Source organism: Pseudonaja textilis, chromosome 2 (genome assembly GCF_049901715.1).
Source record: "Pseudonaja textilis isolate UNSWEBS1 chromosome 2, rPseTex1.2, whole genome shotgun sequence".
Classification (NCBI taxonomy): Eukaryota; Metazoa; Chordata; class Lepidosauria; order Squamata; family Elapidae; genus Pseudonaja; species Pseudonaja textilis.
In genome coordinates this window covers 140234777-140258800 of record NC_141991.1, presented here as the reverse complement: position 1 = coordinate 140258800, position 24024 = coordinate 140234777, and the positions used below count along the sequence as shown (strand labels likewise).

At 41.1% G+C, this 24024-nt stretch overlaps 1 protein-coding gene across 14 annotated transcripts in view; it reads left to right on the top strand.

The window, feature by feature from the left end:
- HDAC7 (histone deacetylase 7) overlaps window positions 1-24024 on the top strand; it is a 224155-nt gene that overhangs the window by 155550 nt on the left and 44581 nt on the right. For 12 of the 14 annotated variants that reach the window (XM_087925512.1, XM_087925510.1, XM_087925516.1 and 9 more), the window contains 6 exons: window positions 1081-1280; window positions 2924-3014; window positions 14915-15017; window positions 19119-19234; window positions 21613-21732; window positions 22051-22151. In XM_087925512.1, coding sequence (XP_087781638.1) covers window positions 1081-1280; window positions 2924-3014; window positions 14915-15017; window positions 19119-19234; window positions 21613-21732; window positions 22051-22151 — 731 coding nt within the window. The remainder of the gene's footprint in view (window positions 1-1080; window positions 1281-2923; window positions 3015-14914; window positions 15018-19118; window positions 19235-21612; window positions 21733-22050; window positions 22152-24024) is intronic. The other 2 variants (XM_087925519.1, XM_087925511.1) reach the window with 1 other exon arrangement.

Below are 24024 nucleotides of genomic sequence, written 5' to 3'. Positions count from 1 at the left end.
TGGCAGCCAGGATCAATGCAGCGTGGGGCAAATGGAAGTCCGTCACGGGCGTCCTCTGTGACAAGAAGATGCCGATGCGCCTGAAGGCGAAAATCTATAACTCTGTGGTGCGCCCCGTGGCCATATACGGCGCAGAGTGCTGGCCGACGACCAAAGAAGTCGAAAGCAGACTCCAGATAATGGAGATGCGAATGCTCCGATGGTCGGTAGGCCTCACCCTACTCGATCGCGTCAGGAACGAAGAAGTGCGTAGACGGTTCAACGTCGTGCCCATCCCCACGGTCATGAGGCAGTCCCGGCTACGATGGTTCGGCCACGTGAGCCGCGCCAAGGAAGAATCCATCATCAAATCTGTAATGAAGGTGACTGTCGGAGGAGCGAGACCGCGTGGTAGACCTAAACAACGCTGGATGGACACGATCAAGGCCGATCTAGAGATCGCGAAGGCAGACCCGACACGCGTGGCAGACAGAGAGGTGTGGAAGCAGTACTCAAGGACATTAGCGGACCTCGCCCGAGCGCGAGACAAACGCTGAAGAAAAAGAAGAAGAAGAAGAAGAAGTCCTTTTGTAATGGCCAATATAGATACATGTGATGCCAACTTGCCAAGGTTTTTTGTTTTGTTTTTTTTAGTAACTGCTGTCTTTCTTCTCTTCTGGGAAGAACTTCAGCTTCCTAGTCTAGATGCATTACTTTCTATTTCCTGCTTGTCGCTCTCTAAAAAGCCACCAGGCCCAACCTTGCTTGGTGTTGCCACCTGCTTTTTAAATGCAAAAATACATACTTATTCAATTTGGTACATTTTCCTCCCTCGGTTAGTTCTGAAATTCAAATTATTCAAAGCTTCTTTTATCTAGAAGGCAGGAGGACTGCTGAGCATTGCAGATGAAGAGTGGGATTGAAGGGTTGGGCAGCTTTTTGAGGCACTAGCATATTTCTGACTCAGACTTTTGGAGTGGGAAAAGCTCGGGTTCTAGAAAAAGGAACTCCAGCGTGGAACATGGCTTGGTCTAACCTGGAGGGGTTATTAGACTTTCGTGAAGTGGGGCAGGTGTTCACCAATCTTTTCTTGTGTTTCAGGAGGTGCTGTGAAACTCTGCGTCTCCCTGCAGGTTCCCCAGACCATCCCCATGGACCTGCGGATTGGACAGCGTCTTGCCAAACCCAGCCCAGATACCGCCTTACTGGCCCTGAAGCAGACACAGCAGCTCCAGCACCAGTTCTTCCTTGCAAGCTTGCATCAACAGCAAGTGGAACAGCTTACTCGCCCGCAGTTGCGGGTTAGTGTGGCCATTGTGTTGTTCACGGTCAACCTGGGAAATAAGGGAGGGGAGGTGCAGCTATAGTCCAGGGAGAAGACATTCTCGGGTCCAGCATTGTCTTGATAGGTTTTAAAGTTTCCTGGAAAAAGATGGATACAGAAATAAGAAATTGATATGGATTTAACATGAAACCTACGTTAAGCAATATATGGAGATGAAATCATGTTAACCGGCAATTGACAACTGCTTCACAGCAGCTCAGAGTTTCTTGGCAAGGGGTTCAGGCTTCTAAAATCTCTAAACTTACTTGAGCATCTGTTTCCAGGTCAGAGGTCATTGAATTACTCATTGGCCATCCTAAGAACTGGCGTATGGTATAAGGTCTAGAGGCACTTATAGAATCTATAAATTATCAGGTAGAGGTTGCAACCAGACATGATTTCACTTGGATTGATGCCCGGAATGCTCCTTCCAATCTGGTACTCTCTAGATACTTGGACAGCATATCTCATTGGTTTCAGCTTCCACAGCCAATGATGGAGATGATGGATGCAAAATACGCTGGCAGGCATCAGTTTGAGAAAGGAAGTTTAGAATTTTATTTTTATTCATTTATGTTACATATTTCTTTAACACCCCTCTCCTTTGGAGGATGATTACTTTTAGGAATGAAAACATATGCTATCAACCGGCAGCTCTTTCCATCTTAAAGATGGATCAGCCTTGGCGAGAAAAACTGCTGTTGCTTTGATATCTCTCATGTCCCACTGATGTCTCTCACTGCTGGAAGGGAGTACAGGAAAGGGGAAGGCAAATTATGACATGACAGATTTGTAGCTTTTAATGGACACCTATAGAGAATCTCCAGCCTACAAGTGCATTGGATACCAGGACCAAATTAGTTGGCCAAAGTCTATTGATTGCCTCCTTTCTGACCATAAGATCACTGTCACTTTGGGATGTCCCTTAGCAGTGGTGGCATTCAATTTTTTTACTACTGGTTCTCTGGGTGTGGCTTGGTGGGCGTGGTGGGGCTTGGTGGGTTTGGCAGGGGAAGAATACTGTAAAATCTCCATTCCCTCCCCACCCCGCTAACCTGCTTTTCAGCTCCGTTCTCCTGTGCAGGGCAACAAAAGAAGACTCAGCCGATCAGCTGGGACTCGGGAGGCGGGGACAGGGCCAGTCAGAGGTGATATTTACCCGTTCTCTGAACTACTCAAAATTTCCGCTACCGGTTCCCCAGAATTGGTCAAAACCTGCCGAATACCACCTCTGCCCCTTAGGTTCCAACTGCTCTGATCTACTTGCTCCATTTTGCACAGGCATATAGTGTCCTCAACCAAATCTGCTCCTGCAAACCTCCTGACCTTTCTGCTACTTAGATGCAGTTTGTCTCTCGGCATCGCTTGTGATCCCCTTCCCCAACACCTCCCCACTGGGGCATTTTGACAGCGTGGAACGGACTCCAGTGTTGTCTGAGCTGTCCTGGTGGCAGCGGTTATCAGTAACTCCCCTGAGCTAGGAATTGGGGAATCTTATCCTCCTGAGCCAGATTCGTCAGTTGACCTGCCTTATCATGAGTTCTTCCTGGTTGAAGAAACGGCCAGCCCTTGTTTTGATGTGTCCATTCATTTTTTTTTTCATTGTATCTTCTTCTGCAGGTGCCCATGGATCCCCCGCCCCAAGACACCGTCCCTGGAAAACAGGAACAGGAGCTGCGGCTGCTCTTGAATAAAGACAAAAGCAAACGCAGTAAGAGGCTTTCCATTTTCTCTTCCCCTCTTTCTCTCTTTAAGAATGCCTCATGGCTGTGCCAGAAATTTCATTCACCCCAGGAATCTCTTCTGACTTTTGCTTTCCTTCTTGAATTTTTTAAATTGAATTCTTGAATTCTTTCCCACGCCATATCCAAGTATTTTATTCATAATTGTGTTTATGGCACATGACACAAGTCTGTTGAAAAATAGCTGACTTTGGTTAGTAGTTGCATAGGAAAACATTAGAAAAATCCCAGACCTCTATATGGGGAGGGGTGGGATACTCCGAAAGAAGGCAATAGAAAGTTACATTTGTCCTGGTGCAAGGATCAATGTGCATCTGTCATAGTCTTGTAGGCACTAGGAGCTCAGCCCAACTCGAGAAAATATTTGCCTGGTATTGAATCTTGAGGTCCTTTTAAAGTAATTGATGTGCCAGTACCAGGGAAGACAAAGAATTGGAGAAATCACAAAGTATCCAGATCTGAACATTGAAGTTGAAAGTTTATGGCATAAATCAGCTGTGGTAGTCCCAGTCATTATTGCAACATAGAATGTCATACCAAAAAAAAAACTTGGACAGCACTTAGAAAATTTGCACACTGACAGCGTTTTCATCTGTCAATTACTTAAGGCCATGCTGCTTGGATCCACAAACATACTACTGCCAATACATTACGACATTCTAGGTTTTTGGGAAGAATTCAACATGTATGAAGGCCAGTGCCAGCTAAAGAACTGGCAACTATTATTTCACATTGTGTATGTGTATAATAAAAAGAGTAATAGCTGGAGACAACTAAACAGAAGAAAAAGAATCGGAGAAAATCCAAAAAATACAAAGATCTGCAAATAGAAGTAGAACGATGGTAGCAAACAAAAACAAAAAGTAGTACCAGTTCCAAGTCCAAGAAAAAAGACTCGATAGGTGGTTCAACATGCCAAAATTTTAGTCTAAACCTCTTCCTAATTGTGCAATGAATCATTATCATCATTAAAATAATTATAGTTTATTAAACCTGTATGCTGTTCAGTTCTCAATGACTCTGAGTGGCTTACAACAATCAAAAATACAAAACAATCCACAGTATAGAAATATTGGTAAAAAAAAATTTTTTTTCCACACACAGGCTTTTGTAGCTGAACATCCCAAACATAAAAGTATGCCAGAATGTGGGCTGGCAGGAAAAAAAAAAGCAGGTTTTGTTATCTGTAATAATTTGTGAAAGAGATCTGCCCTGATGTTAAGCAGATAAAGAAAAAAAAATTGGCATCTGGTGGCATTATAAAGACTAACTCCTTTATGCTTGCATAACCTTTTGAGGTAGTTTGTATCTGCTGCTACAGTAAAATACAATAGATGTTAGAAGAGGAACCGTGCAAAACTGCAGTCAGCCAAAAGTCTTTCTCCTGTCTTACTCTATACTTTATTAAAGTTCCTGAGCTAAATTCAATCCCAATTCCTTGTGGGGTTTTGACCCTTGGTTTGCAGAACTAGAATCAGATGTTCACATTCCTGGGGCCGATCTTGCTATGCTACCTAAAGGCTAGCCGTGTGTTATCATGTCCTAGGAAGACTGTCCCAGCGATTTTTTGCTGATTATTGCAACCAGCTCTTTTCCCTGCTCCAAGTTGCCAAGAAGCAATCTATAAACAGGTTTTTTTTAAAAAAATTAATCTTCTATTGTAAAGGGAAATTAATTTATAAATGTTTTCTTCCCGACAAATTTTGCTTTTAAAGAAAAACCAATCAGACCTTGAGGGTCATGCAGCCTAATCTGAGGGACAACATTTCCAGTTTCATGAAAATATAAAAAAATTGTTGCTTTTTATCATAAGAGCATATGTCTGCATGGAAGGAATTTTGAAAGCCTCATCGACCTCCCCATTAAGATTTTCTTTTTAAGATTTTGGTAATAATTTAGTTCTTATTGATGCCACCCTTGTGAATGGGACTGTAATTCAGTGTCTGCTTTGTCCCTTGTGTGAGGAAAAAAAGGTGGTTTCAAGCTTTAGAATATCTAGCCAGAATTCGGGAAAAGCTGAACTTGCAAGCTGGGAGGGTCACTGTGAGAAAACAGAGCTAATACTGAGTCAGACTGATCCATGGTTTCACTTGGCTTCAGTTATCTTTCTAAGTTACATCGTTTTTTAAAAAAAGAAAAAACCCAAACATTCATGAATTAACAATACAGAAATGGTACGTGTGTGTGTTTGTGTACATAAATACAGTATATAAAGATATAGGCATAAACTGTACATACCCACATATATATCTACACGTACATACGTGCACATATATAGTTGCATGGATATATACATGCACATATATATTTACATACCCATAGATGCATAAATACATGCATTTTTATACACACACACACACACACACACAGACATTCATACACACATAAGTATGCATACATATACATTGTATGTGTGTGTATATATACATATAGCTGCATATGTATGAGCACTCATACAAACAGCATTGATATAATGAATGCTGTTCAATAAGAGCTGAAGCTATATTGAAGGTCGTTTTAGTCATTTCCCCATCATCATATTTTGATATATAATTTATCATTTTCTCCCCTCCGCCATGTATTTTAAGTTCCCCCATTGCCATTTTTCATAAAACCTTTGTTTTGAAAATACATTTCGAGCACACAGCCCGGTATAGGCACTGGGAGAGGTGGTGAAATGTCAAAACACCATTGTGGCCTGCTTCTGTGTTTGAAGTGTGTATTTGTGAGCAGGATGGACTACATATCTTTTTCATACTCTGTAAGGGCTACTTATGAGTTGAAACACAGCAGGGGCCAAACCAGGAAATGGGAGAAAATGAAAACAAGCCAGCCCCCTTTCTGTTCCCCTGCTGCTGTTTTTCTCTACTCTCTTAATCACTATTTCCATCTCTTCCTGTCTGTCTGGCATGCAGGCATCATGATAAGACTGGCTAAAAGTTATTCTCAGTCTATGTATTTACATATGTGTGTGTTATAAAGTAACTATCATAATAGAAAAAAATCTCACAAACATTGTGAAACTATTGTTTAAGGTCTCCTTAACTGCTACTCAGTGCCCGCAACACTGACATGAGACTGATAGAGAGATAAATACATAGCATAACATTTGATAACCCAAAAGTTTTTGCTGCCCCATTGCCAAATTGGGCAGGGAAATAGAGGTTAGTACATTGGCACTGTTTGGAATGGGCCATTTTGAAAAAGGATGAGTTGGGATATCACGACATCATGGTGTGTGAAAAGATTGGCAGCTTGGGTGCTTAGCGGCAAGCTTTCCTTGCTGACAGTTTTGCAGGGCAAGGGAATGATGAGGTGTGTGATGATGTCATCATGCAAACACACACTTTGTGTACTTGCTTCTCACATCCGACTGCAAGTACATTAAGGGTGACATTTGGGTGATGACGCCATTGTGGGTTTGCTGTGGAGGTCACTACATAGAATCAAGCATGGTATCTGCTCCATTGCTACAACAGGAAGCAAAGAGCGTGGTGGAACATGAAACAAACTTGCAACTATCAGTTGAACCAGTGAAAGGCATACTTGGGAGTGGCAAAGAAGGAACATAAGGGAGCCAGAAAGGGGGTTCCCTCCACTAATTTTGATGGCATCAGTTGCCATCGTGAGTTGAGAAATTGCAGTGTAGTAGCTGGATCTTCCAGAAGCTCCAACCTCTACATGTTCCATTCAGACATGAGAACATCACCATAAAAGGTCATTCCAAGCCTATCAGGAATGGTCTGGCCTGAAAATGGTTTTGTTTCCCCTTAGAAACAGCATATTCTGAGGTCAGAATATTTCAGGTATGCTCAGTGTTGACCTCAAGCATTTTACATACCACTGCTTGCTGGAGCATGCCCTGTTTCATTCTGCATTCTGCCTTTAGCTCCTTTGGACCACAATAGTATCGGATAGTCTTCAGTTCTAATATCAGATCTGAGCATAGCTGATGAGCAACAAGAAGTCAAGGAGTGTATCTTGAGGACATTGTGTCTCTTATTCAATCACAGTGAGGCAAGGGAATCGGTAATCTGCGTAGCTCGCCCTGTTGCCCTTTTGACAGGATATCCTGTGTGTCAAGCGCTCCTGGCAGTTGCCTACCCAAACTTGTGCAGAAACTGCTTCAGGCAGAGAAGCTCCTATTTGTGGTCTCCCGGTTGAAAAAAGAATATCTCAAATATTGATAAGCAACATATCAGTGACCCATTGCTCCAAACTAGAGATCAGTTAGCTGCAGCTGCAGTGCTGCATAAAATACCTTTGGCTGTTTCCTTTGCCCTTGCTTTGCAATCACAAAGATTGGTATCTGGATAGACTCCAAGTAATGGGGATATAATGAGCAGTGATCACTGCAAAAATCATGTCACAAACACCGCCAATTTTACTCAAAGCGATAGGATAGAGCCTGACCTTAAGCAGTTCTTACTGCAAAGTAGATGCTTTCAGGTTGTTGTTTTTTTATTTATTTTTTTACAATTTTCCTTTTTGGGTGTTTTTTTTAAAAAAAATTCAGAATTAGCTCGCAGTTGGTTGCATTTACAAATTCAGTAAATAAATCAATGAGCAATATTTGCATCATGGTATCCATTCTGCGTGCTTCCAAGCTTTCAGAACATTCTGAAACCCAGAGCAGCATTCCACCCCCCACCCCCCAAATATTTTTCAATTATTAGAAAAGTGTTTGCTAGTATTAAAATAAGCATCCTGGGAAATTCCTGGAATTGGAGTCTCGACATTTCTAGCAGGTATCAAGGCAAACTTGGTGGGGACCTAAAGGAATCCTTTAGAATAGATCAGCCTTTCCCAGCCTGGTGCCTGCTAGAGACTGCAACACCGAGAATTTCCCAGGATACTTATTTTAATCAGCTAGGCTGGCGAATTCTAGAAGTTGTGGAAGATCCTACACATCTGAAGATCATCAAGTCTGGGAATAGCGACTTTAGATGTAGGTCATTCCTCCCGTCTCAATTAAGTGGTGTAACTTTATGACGGGAATGAACTGCATGCTTAGGAGTTGTCTTGCCTCGGTATGACTCACCAATGTGATTTCATTGCTAGCAATGCCTGAAGGTAGAATCATACCAAAATAGGATAAGCATCAGTTTGTTGGTCCGTTCTTTGGCTGATTTCAAGGCAGGTATCAACTGATCAGAGATCTCTCCTGATCCTGCAGTCCTGTCAGAATTAGATTCCTCCCTTACCTGCCTCTGCATTAAAGAAGAGGAAATCTCCCACTGATTCCATGAAGAGCTTTCCTTTCAATGCAAGGACTGTGGGTAAAACAGCAAGAAATCATAGCAATTCAACAGATTTTTTTTATCCCAGCTGGGGATAAAAAGAGAGGAGAGATCTCTGATCAGTTTTAAATTAAGCAAAGCCATTTTTCATGTTAAATAACACCTGATTTGGCTTGTGGTCACCTTTCCTAAGATTTAACCTAGATAACACAGAAAAGTTTATTTTTATTTTCTCTTTGCTTGTTCCTGCAGGCTTTTTTCATAGGCAAGATCTTTTTTTTCCAGCCCTTATTTCAGATTTCCTGTAAAGAATAAAACAGGAAAAGCAAAACATGCACAGCTATTCTGTCACTAAATTTGCCATATGATCTTGGGCATCACATGGAGGGTTAGGAACAACACATATCCTGTAGGTTACCCACAACAGATTTAGCACTAGATTTTTTTGAATGTGCTGCATTGGTCATCAGGGAAGGTATAAGTCAAGTAAGTCCTTGGGGGTGGGGAGGAGGAATCAAGTTTGCCCCAAAAACTAATTGTTCAAAGTTGCAGGCCAGTGCATGTATTGGGCACAAGGTTGGAGAAGGACGGATTTTCATCCCAAACATCAGACAGGATTAAAAGTGATTAAAAAAAAAACTCGATATTTTTGATCACACCAAACCTAGATGTGATCCAGTGATGGTATGCTACTGGTTCGGCCCAGCCCGGGTGAACTGGTAGTAAAAAACGCTACCAGTTTGGCTGAACCGGTAGTACCAAAAAAAAAACACGCTACCAGTTCGGTCGAATCGGTTCCTCCAACAATCAGCTGAGAGGATAAAAGAAGCAAAAACCGCATGAGTGGGTGGAAGGGTCACTCCTAGCTTTTCATTTCTTCCTCCTCTCAGCTGATTGATGTGGCACGTGCATGGCGCGTGATATTACTGAAATGGTATTAGCACCGATAGGAACCCACCCTTGATGTGATCCACCAGATTACCTTAACCTGGGCGGTAGTCGTGTTTCTTCCAAGCAAGAGGACCATCCCTACTAGTTAGCGTATTTCACCTTGCTGCAGAAAAATAAGCTCACCTCTTCATAGATCTTTCCCAGTCTCTGTGGTAACCACTCAGGTCAACATATAGGAGGCCCAACTCTTGTATGCTTTCTTATGCCTGCTTTTAGAGGAATCTTCTTTAGGGGGATCTTGGGATTTCTGAGGAGAGGCTGCTGAACTAGAACTCCCAGTATCTTTCATCACTGGCTGTGTTGACTGGAATTCTGGAGAGTTCTGTTGTAAAATCTCTTTCCTTGTGATCCAGAGAAGCAACCCCCTTTCCTGCCTTTCGCCAAGCAGGCAGAGGGAGACAAGTTTCCCACTTGGGACCTCAACAAAATCCAAACTGTGCCTTTAAATTTGAAGGGAACATCTTGAATCCCCAAGGAGATATGAACAGTCTCTGAAAACTTGTGTCTCCTACAGTCCCTTCAAACTCTGCTTGTCCACCTGATGATGACATGCATTTTAATAACTCTTGTTGGGCAGAAAAGGTGCTATCTGATACCTCCTGATTTTCCCACCCCATAAACTAATATCACGTTTATTACAATGCTGAGCAACTGTAATTTCGGATGTGATAAAAATAAAATAACTAGGCCCCATCCAAAGGCTAAGTGTGTACAAACTTTGAAGAGCCACAGCTGGACATACAAGAAGACAGTGGACATTATGGGCAGATCATTGGAGAATTCTCTCCCCGCCATTTATTTATTTTTAGAAACACATTATAATTGTAAAAGATTAAAGAAAAACAGAATGCTAAAAAGCAAATGTTTTTTTTTTAAACTATAAACATTAGCTAGATAATGTTAGAAATATTAAATTAAAAAAACATTTGATTATTAGGACGAAGAAGAAAAAATACAAATAATATATTAATACTGAAAATTACATGTGGATTATATGTCAAATTTAGGATTGTACTCTAAAAGTAGCTTTCAAATATAATTGAATTTTATATGAGATTTACTTTTCAAATAAGGAAATATTCTAGACACTGAAGCCTACAAGACCCATAAATTTGGTTAGCCATTCCCCCGTAGAAAGATCAAATACCGTTTCTATTGTGTAAAATGGGGCTACAAAGTGCCAGTTCAGTGTACCATATTTTGAAGAACTTGGCTTAGTGAAATTTAATAAAAATAATCTCAGGATAAAAGGGATTGTGACTTTCAAAATTTGTTTCATTCTACAATGAAATATTTTCTACTAATGTTGAGCTTTGTAACATTATTTCCACACATGGAAGACAGTTTCAATCTGTCCATTATATTTCCAGTATTTCACAGAAAAGGAATTTCTCATTCTAAGCAATTAAAATTGGAGTAATATACCAGTGATGAAATATCTTGTACAAATTTTTCCTAAGCAGAATATTTCAGGTAATTCAATGTTGTTTTCTGTTGAAGTTCCCAGCATTCTTGGTAACTATATTCAAATTTTGTATCCACTTAATCAGACTTAAGATATTTTATTTTATTTTTAAAAAATTTAAATTCTACCCTTATTATTTTTATAAATAACTCAAGGTGGTGAACACATACAACACTCCTTTCTCCTCCTATTTTCCCCAAAACAACCACCCTGTGAAGTGAGTTGGGCTGACAGAAAGCAACTGGCCCAACGTCACTCAGTTGGCTTTCATGCCAGCGATGAGACTAGAATTCAGTTTCCCTAGTTTTTTTAACCACAAAACCAAACTGTCTGGTTAATAATAGAATCTTGCAATCTGCACAAATTATTCTTAGCACCCTCCTCCTGGTTAAAAAAAAATGATATTAAATAATGAAACAAGGTGGGGATCTTCACTGGAGAATTAATGAATGCCGTGCTAAAGAGAAGGATAACAACATCAGTTATCTATTACATTTTCTGATGCCAAATGTTGCCTGTCCCTGAGAATTTAGCATAAATCTTTATGCTAAATCATCCTGCCATCTAGTGTCCAGTGCTGATTTTGCATCTTCTTGCAACATCACTTTGCATAGAATTGTCCCAGAGGTGCTTTTTCAAGTGGCAACTGGACTTTGTTTTTTCTTGAAGACGTTTCGCTTCTCATCCAAGAAGCTTCTTCAGTTCTGAAGAAAAGAGTGTGAAAAAGCACCTTTGGGACCTGGACGACTGAGAACCTCCATAGACATTTGCATAGAATTGTTTTCCAGCAATGCAGGACTTCCTCTTCCAAATGGACTGTTTTGTTCCTACTCATCCTTTGCAGATTATTTTAGATATTGTTTAGGAATGCTTTTAACATTCATGAAAAAGAAATCTCAGGTTCTTTTAACCCGATGTGTGCCTCTCCTATCTGTATGAAAGAGTGCATACACACATCAGTGCGCATACTTTACAAGTATTGGGGTGCCATTCTCAACAGTAAAAATCCATACATCTTTTAGACAAAGTGCCTTCCAAATTATACCCGGTATTGTTTTGCTTTTTAGTGAGAATTTGCAAAACAAATTCCTGAAGACCTTAAAATCAGTAGCATCTTAAGAAGAAATCCTGAGATAATTCACATGCTTTTTCTTCCTAATGATATACCTTTGGTTTTATTTAAGTGGTAATAGTGTGGGTGTGTGCATGCAAATCCCACTCCTAAATCTCCTAAATCACCCAAATCACTAAACAAGTTCGATTGTGACTCAAGATAAAGTTCAAATATAATTGGATTTGTCATTACATGTGAAAGGAATTTGGCTACATAGCTTAATTGATCACAGTGTAAGCATGAGCCAGAAGTGTGAGGCAACAGCTGTCAAGACTAATGCAGTCTTAGGCTGGAGTTATGTCAGTTCCAGTTCAGGAGAAGTAATTGGTTGGTGCTACACTGCATTATTCAACTTGCAGCAGGAATAGTGAATGTAGTTCTGGATGCTGTATTTTAAAGACCCGGGCATGCCTGAAGGAAGTTAACCAGGATAAGGAAGGTGAGGTCAAATGAAATGGGGATTGGTTGAAAGAGCATGGTGAGTTCTATCCTTCAGAAAAGAAGAATGAATAACAATCCCAGGACTGAATTTCAAATATCCAAAAAGTGTTCATGTAGAAATGGGAGCAGGCCGGCTCGCTATTTCCCCTAAAACACAGGACTAAAACCTGAGGGTTAAACATGAAACAGATTTCAGCTAAATGTTCTTCCTGGTGTGGAATTGAAATCTGCTTTCTTAATAACAAGGATGCTTGATGGTACCTCAGGCTGTTAACCTGTAGCACTGACAAAGAAAATAATAAAATATTCAGATTGTTCTCTCTTCGTTTAGACTAACGTTATTTGCAGTTTCTGTCTTGGCGAGGGCGATGCATGATTTTCTGCTCCTCTTGCATCCTGCCAACTTTTTTTTAAAATGTCATATTGAAATGAGAGATGAAATACAATTTAAGATAGCTCTTACAAGCTGTAGCGAGTTATTGTTGTTAATAAAAACAAGAACTTCAAATAAATACTGGTATTAGTTACATCTTTCCTCCTCACCCGTCTTTGCTTACAAAATTTTGTGTTCACAAAATTCTTATAAAAAAAATCACAAATGGCAAAGTACTTATTGGCTGATAATAATCTCTTTCTTGGAAGAGTGGGTGTCAGGTTTGTATTTGTGCTTGCCTGTGAATTACCGTACTTCCATATCCAACAGAGCTGAAATAATGTGCTTATTAATTTTGTCATCAGAAATAACAGTTTTAAAAAGGAACCTGGCAACCTCTCACCATTACTTAAAGCAAGGGCAATAATATCCCCATTCTTATGGATAGAGGAACTGAAGCAGAGCAATCAGAGTGCGCCTGGCAGTCTGAGCCTCCTTGATCATGAGCCAGGGCTGCCACCTCTAAAGCTCTGCTGGCTGGCTGTGCAGCAATATGGCCCAGCCCTATGGAAATTTCACACATCCACTCACACGGGCATCAGAGGAGGCCACTTCAAAGATCTGCTGAGTGATACATGCCTGGGAATTCCCTGCAGCCACTTCCCACGCCATTCAGCACCTTGTCGATGGTTTTGTAGCAACATAGCCTAGCCCTGATAAGGCAAGTTGCATGATCTTCCTTGGGGAAATCTGGGAAGAGTTACTTCATCGAGACTAAGTCAAAGTAGGGTTTTTAGGGAATATTAACCTCCGTCCTACTTCCTCAACAGGCGGGGAAAGACGGGCTTCCCCGTCTTTCCTTTGATAACTCAAATGTTAGGCCAAAGTAAGAAACAGGTCCCACTCGATTGCTGTTTCTTTGACTAAAATAGATTTGAAATTACCTTGCTTGTTTTTGCTGCTCTGGTTTCGATTTGAAATCAGCGGTACTTCCTACAGGATATTTATTATCCTTGCTGGGGCTCTTTTCCAGATGACTTCCCTTGAATCTGGAAAGTAAGTTGCTGTGGATATTGTTGTAGTACATTTCCTTGTTGATAAATGTACTGCAATATCAACAGCAAGTTACTTTCAGCAGCAAGGTGATTGAATATGGGATTCTTTTTCAAAACCAGTAGGCAAGTTATATTTGATCAGAAAGCGTGCCAGATACTCACTCGAGTATCCATTTCATAGGCGGCCATTTCATAGTTTCATGCAGGAACAAGCTGCGAAAGATGGCGATAAAAGATCAACCTTTTTCAGCCTTGTTCAGTCTTTCATATACTTAGCAATCTTTTCTTCCTCGTGTTGCAATGTTGATATGGCTATGACTGTAGCTGTAGTTTATTACGTTCTCTTCTGCTCCACTTCATAAACCTATTTCAACCCTGTAATCATATGTTAGATATATAGGTAGCTTTGAGGGAAAATGGATGTGTAATTTAATTAAAAGTAAATTAGTTTTGCTACTTTTTCCCTTGCCTTGACAAAGCATGATCCTGGACCAGAAGAAAGAAAGAAAAAAGTGATACATTCCTGACTTAATGACACACATGGTAGAAGACTACTAATTCAGAAAATTGTAAATGACTGGGGTTTGACACAGGTTTTGATGGACAGAATTAGTTGGTAGAATGTCTGCTTTTGTCTTCTTTGACAGATTTTGTCTGTATTATCCCTAGGAAAGGCAAGCTGGGAAAGACCCCACCGCAAAATTGTGGGGGTTCCCTCCTAGTCATTTAGACCAGGGGTTTCCAACCTTGGCACCTTTAAGCCTGGAGGACTTCAACTCCTCCAGGCTTAAAAGTTGCCAAGGTTGGAGGCCTCTGATTTAGACAACATTGAGTTGAAACGAAAGAGAGAGAGGACTTCGGTAAGGCAGCATCCTGCAATTATCAGGAAAACAGAGGAACGTGTCATAAATCTCTGAATGATGCCTTTTGAGGGTACAGAGATAAAATCTTCACATCTTACCACAACCTTAATGGTTTCTCAGCAAGATCTGTCTCTTGTTTCTTGAAATGCTTTCTTCCTTTATTTACCTGTTAAGATTTACAGCCCACCTGTGGGATCTCAGTGGCTTTAATGAAAAGATCTTCCCTATGAGTCCAGTCAGATGTTTCCGGCTGCGTTTGAACAGGGGAATCCATTTTCAGAAGCTACCAGGTTGAAAATTAGAGATGAGTACCATAGCTATCCTGTGGTGCTTCACTGTAGTTACCAGCTGTGCTTTTGTTCAACAGGTGCTGTAGCAAGTATGGTTGTGAAGCAGAAGCTGGCAGAGGTCATCCTGAAAAAACAACAAGCTGCTCTGGAAAGGACTAACGCTCCCATCATGCCCTACAGGTAATCTGGTTCTAGAAATACATTGGCAAACCTCACACGCTGGAACATCAGTAGACTACTTAATGTCATCTTAAAAATTGGTCTTGCTTATAGTTTCCATCGTCCTCAACCAGCATGACCAAGACAGCTTGCAGGAGTGAGGAGGGAATAGGAGGGGAACTCATCAAATTTGCAGATGACACTAAGCTGGCAGGAATAATCCAGCACCCCAGAAGACAAGCTCAGGATTCAAAAAGATCTTGACAGACTTGAAAAATTCAGGGTTTTACACCTAGGCAGGAAAAATCAAAGGTGCAAGTACAAATTAGGCAAAACTTTGCTCAAAATCAGTAACTCTGAGAGGGACCGTAGAACCCTAGTGGACGATCACTTAAATGTAAGCCAGCGGTGTGTGGCAGCAGCCAAAAAAAAATAATACAATCCTTGGTTGTATTAATAAAGGTATAGAGTCAAAATCACATGAAGTCTATCAAGCCTTAGTAAGACCACACCTGTCTCCAGTTTTGGTCCTCGCATTACAAAAAAGATGTTGAGACTTTGAAAAAGTGCAAAAAAAGAGCAACAAGGATGATTAAAGGCCTGGAGACAAAACATATGAAGAATGGTTGCAGGAATTGGATATAGCCAGTCTAGAGAAAAGAAGGACTAGAAGTGACATGATAGTACTCCAGTATTTGAGGGACTGCCACAAATGCACCTGTTCTGACCCACGCCCTTTTCCGACAAACACAATCCAAAAGGAACAAAAACCTTGTAATGATTTTACAAAATAATTAGCTGTGATAAGCACAAACCTTGCCAAACTCTGTGAGCTTGCCAAAAGATAACACACAAGAAATAATTTGCAATACAAAAATGTTCAAATTACAAACTCAGGATACTGGAATGTCCATGAGGCTGTAGTTTCAAAACGTCTTTGCCTTCAGCAAAGTATGTTTGTTTCACAGCTGGCCATTATCATCTTGAAGGAGGGCCCACATTACCTTGCAGCCTTACTCCCGAGTCGCCCGTGCTGTTGTAGCTGCTCTTTCCTACGAGCAATCCTGCGTGCACACGCACTTGGCACAGGCTCCTTGGGAACCTCCTCATCACTGCTGCCAGCCCCCACAATCTCTGAAGGCAGCAGTCTACTCCCTAATCATCCTGGCCCCTCATCTGAGTCCTCACTCTCCTCAGCTATCTGCACCTTCTGCCAGCTAACCACAACAGCACCTGAGGGCAGGATAAGAAACAATGGATGGAAACTAATCAAGGAGAAACTTTCTAACAGTGAGGATAATTAACAAGTGGAACAGTTTGCCTTCAGAAGTTGTGGGTGCTAAATCACTGGAAGTTTTTAAGAAAAGACTTGATAGCCACCTATTTGAAATGGTATTGGGTTTCCTGCTTGTGCAGGGGGGTTGGACAAGAAGACCTCCAAGGTCCCTTTCAATTAAATTCTGATTCTGAGATTCTAATTAGAAAGACTTTTAGGATGTAAAAGAGGGGGTGGTTGACTGATTGTATTGATGCTGCACCTGCATCGTGCCCCAGTTCAATCAAAAGTCGATGTCCTTGATTTATCCATGATACATGTCACCCTACTGAAACTGATGACATTCATCTAGCTGGGGTGGTCCTTTCCAGCCCTGACTACAACATACAGGAGTTGACTTCCTTGCATACTTGTCTCACTCACTTTACCGCCGTACATATTTATAGAGGCACCATAGTCCCCTTTGTTTTACAGCACTGTAATCTGCCTTTACTGTTTTATGGATGTGCCCTCTGTGAAAGAGAACGCTGCGAGTCTGTTAATTAGCCCTGGGATCTTGATCTGCGTGGGTTGAATTACACACCCTGGTAGATCTTTTTTGCAGCTAAGATCATTTCCCTGCTTGCGTTGTTCTGGACTAGTTAGTCGCCCTGCACCCCCCTACCCCCCCCCACCCGCCCCAGTGTCCTGTTTTCTTTTCTATTGTTACACCCTAGCTAAAGTCCTTGACCTAGTTCCAGACACAGCACTTTGGGTGTTGCTTTAAAGGGAGAAGCTACTCAGCTCTGCTGACTTTCACTGGCTTTAGTTTCCTGTCGGGGGGCCCTGAACAGGCATGGAAAAAAGCTTCCTTCTGAGAAACATTTCGGATCAGGATGGGGAAGGCTTCTTTAAATGCATGCAAACACATGTAACCTGTAACAAAAGAGGCAGTTTGGTAATGCCTCTTTCGATCTAAAGCAAACTACATGTGTTGGAGCAGGACCCCAGTCATCCTCAACCAGGCTGTAGGAGGCCAGGATTACTTTATGGTTAAGCTGTGGTTTTGTGCAGACCAAGGCAAGAGTTGGCCTTGCTGAATGAGCCCAGTGGGGCTTGGTCCTTGAAAACACCAGTCATAGAACCAGCTATGGTGCTTGGCCAAATTTCTAATGATTCTGGAAAATGGGTACAATGAATAGATTGGATGTGGGGTTGCTTGGAAAGCATGTCATGAGTGCTTCCTAAAATGGCCACCATGGAGGGGAGGGCAAACACCTTCTCAGGATAGCTGCAGTAGCTAATCACAACATTTTAGAAAGCTGGTTGGTGAATGCTCCCTAAGCCAAGCTTACCTCCTCTTTTTGATTAATAGTCATATGTCTATATAAGATTAAGTTAAGGTCTTTGTAGGCTTTAAGCAGTCCCATAATGCAAGTCTTTGAGCGTACACAATGTATAAGTGCCAGTTTGATGTCGCTCTTAAAGGCATCAAGATCAGAATCAAGAGACCACAAGTCTAGACCTGTCTTAGGTACAAAACCAGCTGGGTGACTTGGGGCTTATCACACACACTCAGGAGAAAGGCAATGGCAGTTTCATAGAGGTGTCAATGGATAATACTTTTTGTCCATTAGGGTAGATTCTGGGCTGGAATCTACCTTAGGGTAGATTCTGGGCTGGCCTTGGGCATCAGGCCTAGAAGATATTCCAGCCTTGCTTCCAGTTTGAAGCAAGGTTGGACTATCTTCTAGGCCTGGGTTGCGGCTAATTTTTTTAAAAGACTATTTCTAGGGCCAATGTGGGATGCAGGTTCAATATGGTCTATATTTACTGATTCCTTATTGCAGTCAAAAGGCTAAGGCTAAGAGGGAGGGAGGGAGAGAGAGAGAGAGAGAGAGAGACGCGATATAAATGATAATTGTAAAAATGATGAAAGAGGTACAGAAGATTAAATGTTTCTTTTGTGCCATATCTTCCCAGAATGGGCAAATTTGTCAGGGTTTCCAAAGAACAAAGGAGAAAAAAAAAAACCACTTTACACAATCCTACGGATACATTCCTCCAAACCAAGATGCAGAACCTTTATTTCAGAAGACAGTGACCTCATAATTGGAAAGAACCCTGAAAATCCATCACAATACAATTGCTCTTTCATCCTGCCCTCTTCCACATTTTGATCCAGAAGTACCAAACTTCAGTTTTTAAGCCATATGTAGTCGTTACTTACATAAGGAGACTTGTGGCTCCTCTCAAAACCTCGACTTTGAATGGCACTGGTTTGCTCAGAAGAACAAAATGGGGCAGGATTTTCAAAGCTACTTGTTCACAATGCTTTTGAAGGAAAAGTGTCATACCTCCTCAGATTATTTCTTCAGACTCAATCCTGCTAGTTGTTACCTCAGCCTTTCATGATCCATCATGGATCTAGAAGCATTTCTGAGATGTTTGCTCGGAAGCCAACCATGGCCTTTGCAGGTGGTAGTGACCAATTGAGTTCTGACATTTACAATTGAACAAGAATATTGCTACTTCTAGAGATTCATCTGTGAAATTACTTTCAGTAGTGAATTATGGGCTGATTCTAGGGCATGGGTCCTCAAACCTGGCAACGTTAAGACTTGTGGACTTCAACTCCCAGAATTCCTCCTCCAGTCATGTTAGCTCAGGAATTCTGGGAGTTGAAGTCCATAAGTCTTAAAGTTGCCAAGTTTGGAGACCCCTGCTCTAGCCTAGGGAATCTTGGCAAAGAGGCTAGATTTGAACTGGAGACTTCCTAACCCACAGGCTCATTCCCTTCCCTTAATCTTTATCATAAACTGATTTAGGGATGTTATCCACAAATCTCTTTCTCGTGCTTTATCCAGGTCCTTGGAGCCAATGGAACACGAAGGCCCACCGAATCCTATGCTCCATACTTTCTTTCCTCCTGTCCCCAACAACTCCAGGGGTTCTCCAGAGCACTTTCCATTAAGGAAAACAGGTAAAAGGTCTTATTTGAGTTACTCTTTGAGGCTATTAAGTTTCCAAATGATAGGGGAAAAAAGGAAGTGGAACAGCCTTGATGCTCCTCTTTGGACAATAGCTGCAATAATAACGTTGGACTTTTGCCAGGGAATCATTTTATAGTGCAGCGTTTAATATGAGGAACTGCCTGTACCTGCATAATAAACCGATGTCAAAGGGTTGTTCAGAAAAAACAAAAGTAAAAGAAAGGAATCAGTGGAAGTTCACATGAACTTACTTGAGATACATGCACATCATTATTTTTCATGCAGTTTACTTTTGCTCCAGCTGAACATTCTAGGAATTAAATTGTGATTTTTAGGAGGTGATACCATGTGTTCGGAGTTTTTTTTCCCTCTCTCTCTCCTCCTTCTTTTTCTTTATGTGTCATTTTGATTGTAAGCTAGCAACAGGGCTTCCTTTGGTTTCATCAATCTTTCTGAAATGGTTTTATTTTATTGCTCCCCACACACCCTGAATGTATATGCTGCTCACAAAACCAGATGTTTTTCCTAGCATCTAGAAGATGTTTTGGTAGCAACGGGGAGGGAACCTGAACCATCAAATAATTAATGAAAGGCCACTGACTTATTTGTTGTCACACTCTCTCTAAAGAAATAAATCCTTGGCAAGGCATATGCTTTGTACAATAAAGACCCAAGGTTCAGTCTCCAACAGTGATAACTAACATAGTAACAGATTTCAGGGCTAAAAGTAGCCCTGTTCATCTCCTGCAAAAAGATGGATCCCTGTCAAATCCATTCATGCAGGATCATATCTTACATTCAGAAATAAACAATAACTTCTCTTGATCATTCATGGCCGTGGCATTTAATTGGAATCTCTCGCTCTCTATTAATGAAGTGCTAATGAAGGAAAGGTGGTGTGAAATGTGCCGTCATTGTAGAAGTGCAACGGTGGGTGATATAAACAAAAATGTGAAACTCTTGCTCAAGCAGTGACTTGCAAAAGACTTCCTTGGAACAGAAATCTTTCTGGGAAGAGGAAGAAGAATGGGGACAAATAGAAAGAAGCCAAAAAAAAAAAAAAAAAGAGCAGCCTTGGGATTGCTGCTCCTCTAATATTGAGATATTAGATAAATTAAACTGAGATGTACTATACATGGGAAATCAATGTCTAGTCTTTCATAGAGAATATATTAATATGATATTAATTCTGTTACTTTTAATTTGTGTATGGTTTGCCAATTGCACAGTGGCAGATAGGAAAGCACTCCAGAGGGTTAATGTCATTGCCCAGAGGATCATTGGTTGCCCTCTCCCCTCTTTGGAAGAGCTTTATAGCTCCCGCTGCCTTAAGAAAGTTCAAAACATTCTCAAAGATCCATCTCATCCTGGGAACCCTTTTTTTGAACTATTACCATCTGGCAGACGGTACAGAATAATAAAAACAAGGACAAATAGGCTGAAAAACAGCTTTTATCCCAGGGCAGCAACTCTATTGAATTCTACTGTATAGTGCAATATTAATATCAGGGGTTTTCAATTCAATGTATAGAATATGAAGGATGTGTGTTTGGGTTTATTTTCATAGTCATAGTGTACACTGAAGAAATTAAATACCATTTCATTGTACAAGGTGCAATGACAATAAAGTAAACTAAACTAATTTCTGTTAAACTTAGTTTTTGTCCTAGGCCCTCAACTTGTTGGGGTTGGATCTTTAGCTTACCCCTTGAAAAGGCTAAAATGGTCTTCATAGTATAAAAATAGCTGCATCCTTCAAGCAGTGAAAAGGGAAGTGGAAGCTGAGATGTGCCTCAGATGTTTCCCATAATTTCATTTAGAGAGCTATTTTGACCATTTTGCTGGCAATATTTCATCAGGCTTTGCTCTCTCCAACCCAGCGTTTTCCCTCAGTTCAGCTGTTCAGTGGGAGATAATTTTTAAACCACTCCCAACAGTCAAAAACTAACTCAAGTGATTTGCAATAAAACCAAAATGAAATGCAAAATAAAACCACTATATATGGCCACAAGGTGCCCATTCAAAAACTAAAGCAACACGAATTGACATTAATTTAAAAACCAGTTGGAAAGCCCGAGAACTAAAAAGTAATACTTTGGGTGCCAAAGTCTCTGGGAAAGACATTTATCTGAAAGACAGAGGAGACTAAATAAACTGGGTGATCTCACTGAGATCATTTGCATTGCTGTGGTCCTGGATAATGCTTATCCTAGTGTGCTGGCAAATGCCTTGGTTGCTTTTGGGGTGCCAAATGCTCTCTCCCCGCAGTGTCTTGCGGAGCACCATAATATGTATCTCTGCTGAGCTAGGTGAACTTTTGCTCCAAGCACTTCTGACCTTCTTCTCTGTATTATTTTACTTTTTTTAGCCTCTGAGCCCAACCTGAAGTTGCGCTGTAAAGCTAAAAAAACTGAACGGCGCAAAAACCCACTGACCCGGAAGGAAAGCGCCCCCCCTTCCTTGAAAAGGCGCCCCGCAGAAGCTATTGGTAAGAAGAAGGGGCTTTTTTTCTGGTGTGCGCCCCCTTGTCATTAGAATGGAGCAGAGATAGGCAATTCGAAATAATTCCTGGGACAATGAATTGGCACCCTTGGGGATGTGATGGGTCTCAGCATAGCAGTCCCTTAGCAGTTCTAAGCAGTTCATTTGAAGACAAGCCTGGAATGATCCCAATTCCAAGGTTAAGCTATCTTCCCCAACCAGTTGTGCTTGTGCTACAGACTCTGGGATGTTGTCCTTGACCTTCGCTTTGCTTGTTCTGCCTGCCCCATAGCCGAAGCCTTGTGTCCTCTCTCCTCACCTGCAGATTCATCCCCCAGCAGCAGCAGCACCCCAGTCTCTGGATGCAGTTCACCCAATGACAGCCTGGTGCCAGAACACGGAGCCATGCCGGGGCTTATCCAAGAGGTACGGAACCCATAGGAGAGTAGCCAAGACAATTGATAACATGGACCTTGAGAGATGAAGAATGAGCGCCACCAAGAGGCTTGGAAATAGCTGCTTACTCATTTGCTTGTAGCTGATCAAAACCTCTAGCCATTGAGTAAAACAGGAAACAAATTAGCTTCTGCTCTTCAGTCAGAAATTACCTGTTAATTTTCAAAGCTGTCTTTATCTTAGAAGGCATTTATTGTCAATTGAGGCAATTTTGCACTTCTTTACTGAATGTATATCCTGCTCTTACATGGGGGTGGATGAGTCACCCATTTAAAGAAGCAATCAGATACAAATCCTGCGTGTGCGGCTTTAATATGGAGGCTGAAAAATTCATCTCTTGGATTGGAAGTATTACAGAAAACTCTGCTGTGTTGCAGAGTCCCTGAGATCAAGGCTCCACCTACCAAAATCCTATCTGTGGAGGCAAGACCCAGTATGTCTGTTTCTTATTACACAATATACCCTGGAACAGTGATAGTTTTTGGTTTCGTATTGATTGCTTTTATTCTATAAGAATTCCACTTTCCATGTTCTCTATATAGTACAGTATCAATAGAAGAGAATATTTATAGCTCACAGTTGAACTGTGAGATCCTTGGTGTTCTCTGGCTTGGTGGTGTTCTTGCAAATGTTTCATTACCAAATTACGTAACATCATCAGTGCTGATCACAGTACCTAATTTGATAATGAAACGCCTGCAAGAATATCATCTAACTCAGAGAACATCAAGAATCCCACCCACTCTGTATAGCATTTTGCCACATTGTTTTTGCACATTTTTAAATAGATTGCAAAGAAGAAGAAATAAATTGTTGCTATAGTTTTGTTTTCTTGGATATTCTTCTAATTTTACTATTTTTACATTTGTTCATTCCTACACTCCCCAATTTCTATTCTGGGGAAATTGTAGCACATCAGTTGAGCCCAGAAAGTCCCAGGTTTATACTCCAAATCTTGTTAAGCAGGATTGAATCCTAAAGGGCCAATGCTTGTTCAGCGTTAACAGAATCTGGCTTGATGGACTCTTGAGTTTCATCTCATATAAGGTTGTGCTTCCATTTGGTTTTCAGCAGTAGCAACGGCCCAATAGTACATTCAGAAGAAAAGTGAAGTAAGAAAGGCTTAAATAAATACAGAGCCTTGCCCTGATGCCACATTGATAGAAAGCAGAACTGGAGGAAAGTGAAACCATATACTCTTCTGTAAGAGAATATGGATTCTTTGGTATCCCTGATGGAGACCTATTTCCAGGCTGAACCTGTTGCTGATGCTTGTTACCTTTCACAACGCATAGCAGGGGGGCTACAGCAATTAATCTTTCTCCTCACTCCACATTCCCAGGCAAGCTCAAAAGGTTTTGATGAATACAGTAGAGTTATTGCACAGAATCGTGCATGCAAGGAGTTTACCTGTTTCACTTGTGCAATTTATCTGCTATCTCAATTCTTATGGGTGGTTCTAACAATTCTGAAGAATGCCCCATTTATGTGGTTATTCCCAGAATTTAAGCCTGGCTCTCTTCCTCCCATTTTTCCATATTAATCTTCCTACATATTTTTATTTTCCACTTTGAAGGTTTCTAGCGTTTATTTCTGACGTTGTTTTCTTTGGCATGAGAATCAGAGAATCCTTCTATCCTTAACCCTTATGTAAAGGGTGGGTGTGGGCCAGTTAAACAAATATTACAGATGAGGAACAGATGGACATTTTTGTGGTATCAAATGAGTGATTTGCATCCTCTGAATTCAACCATGACTCAGAGGATCGAAGTTTCCAAGGCCCTCTAACCTTTTCCCCTTGTGATTACTACAATCATGTCGGAAGTGCTGAAATGCTTCCGGG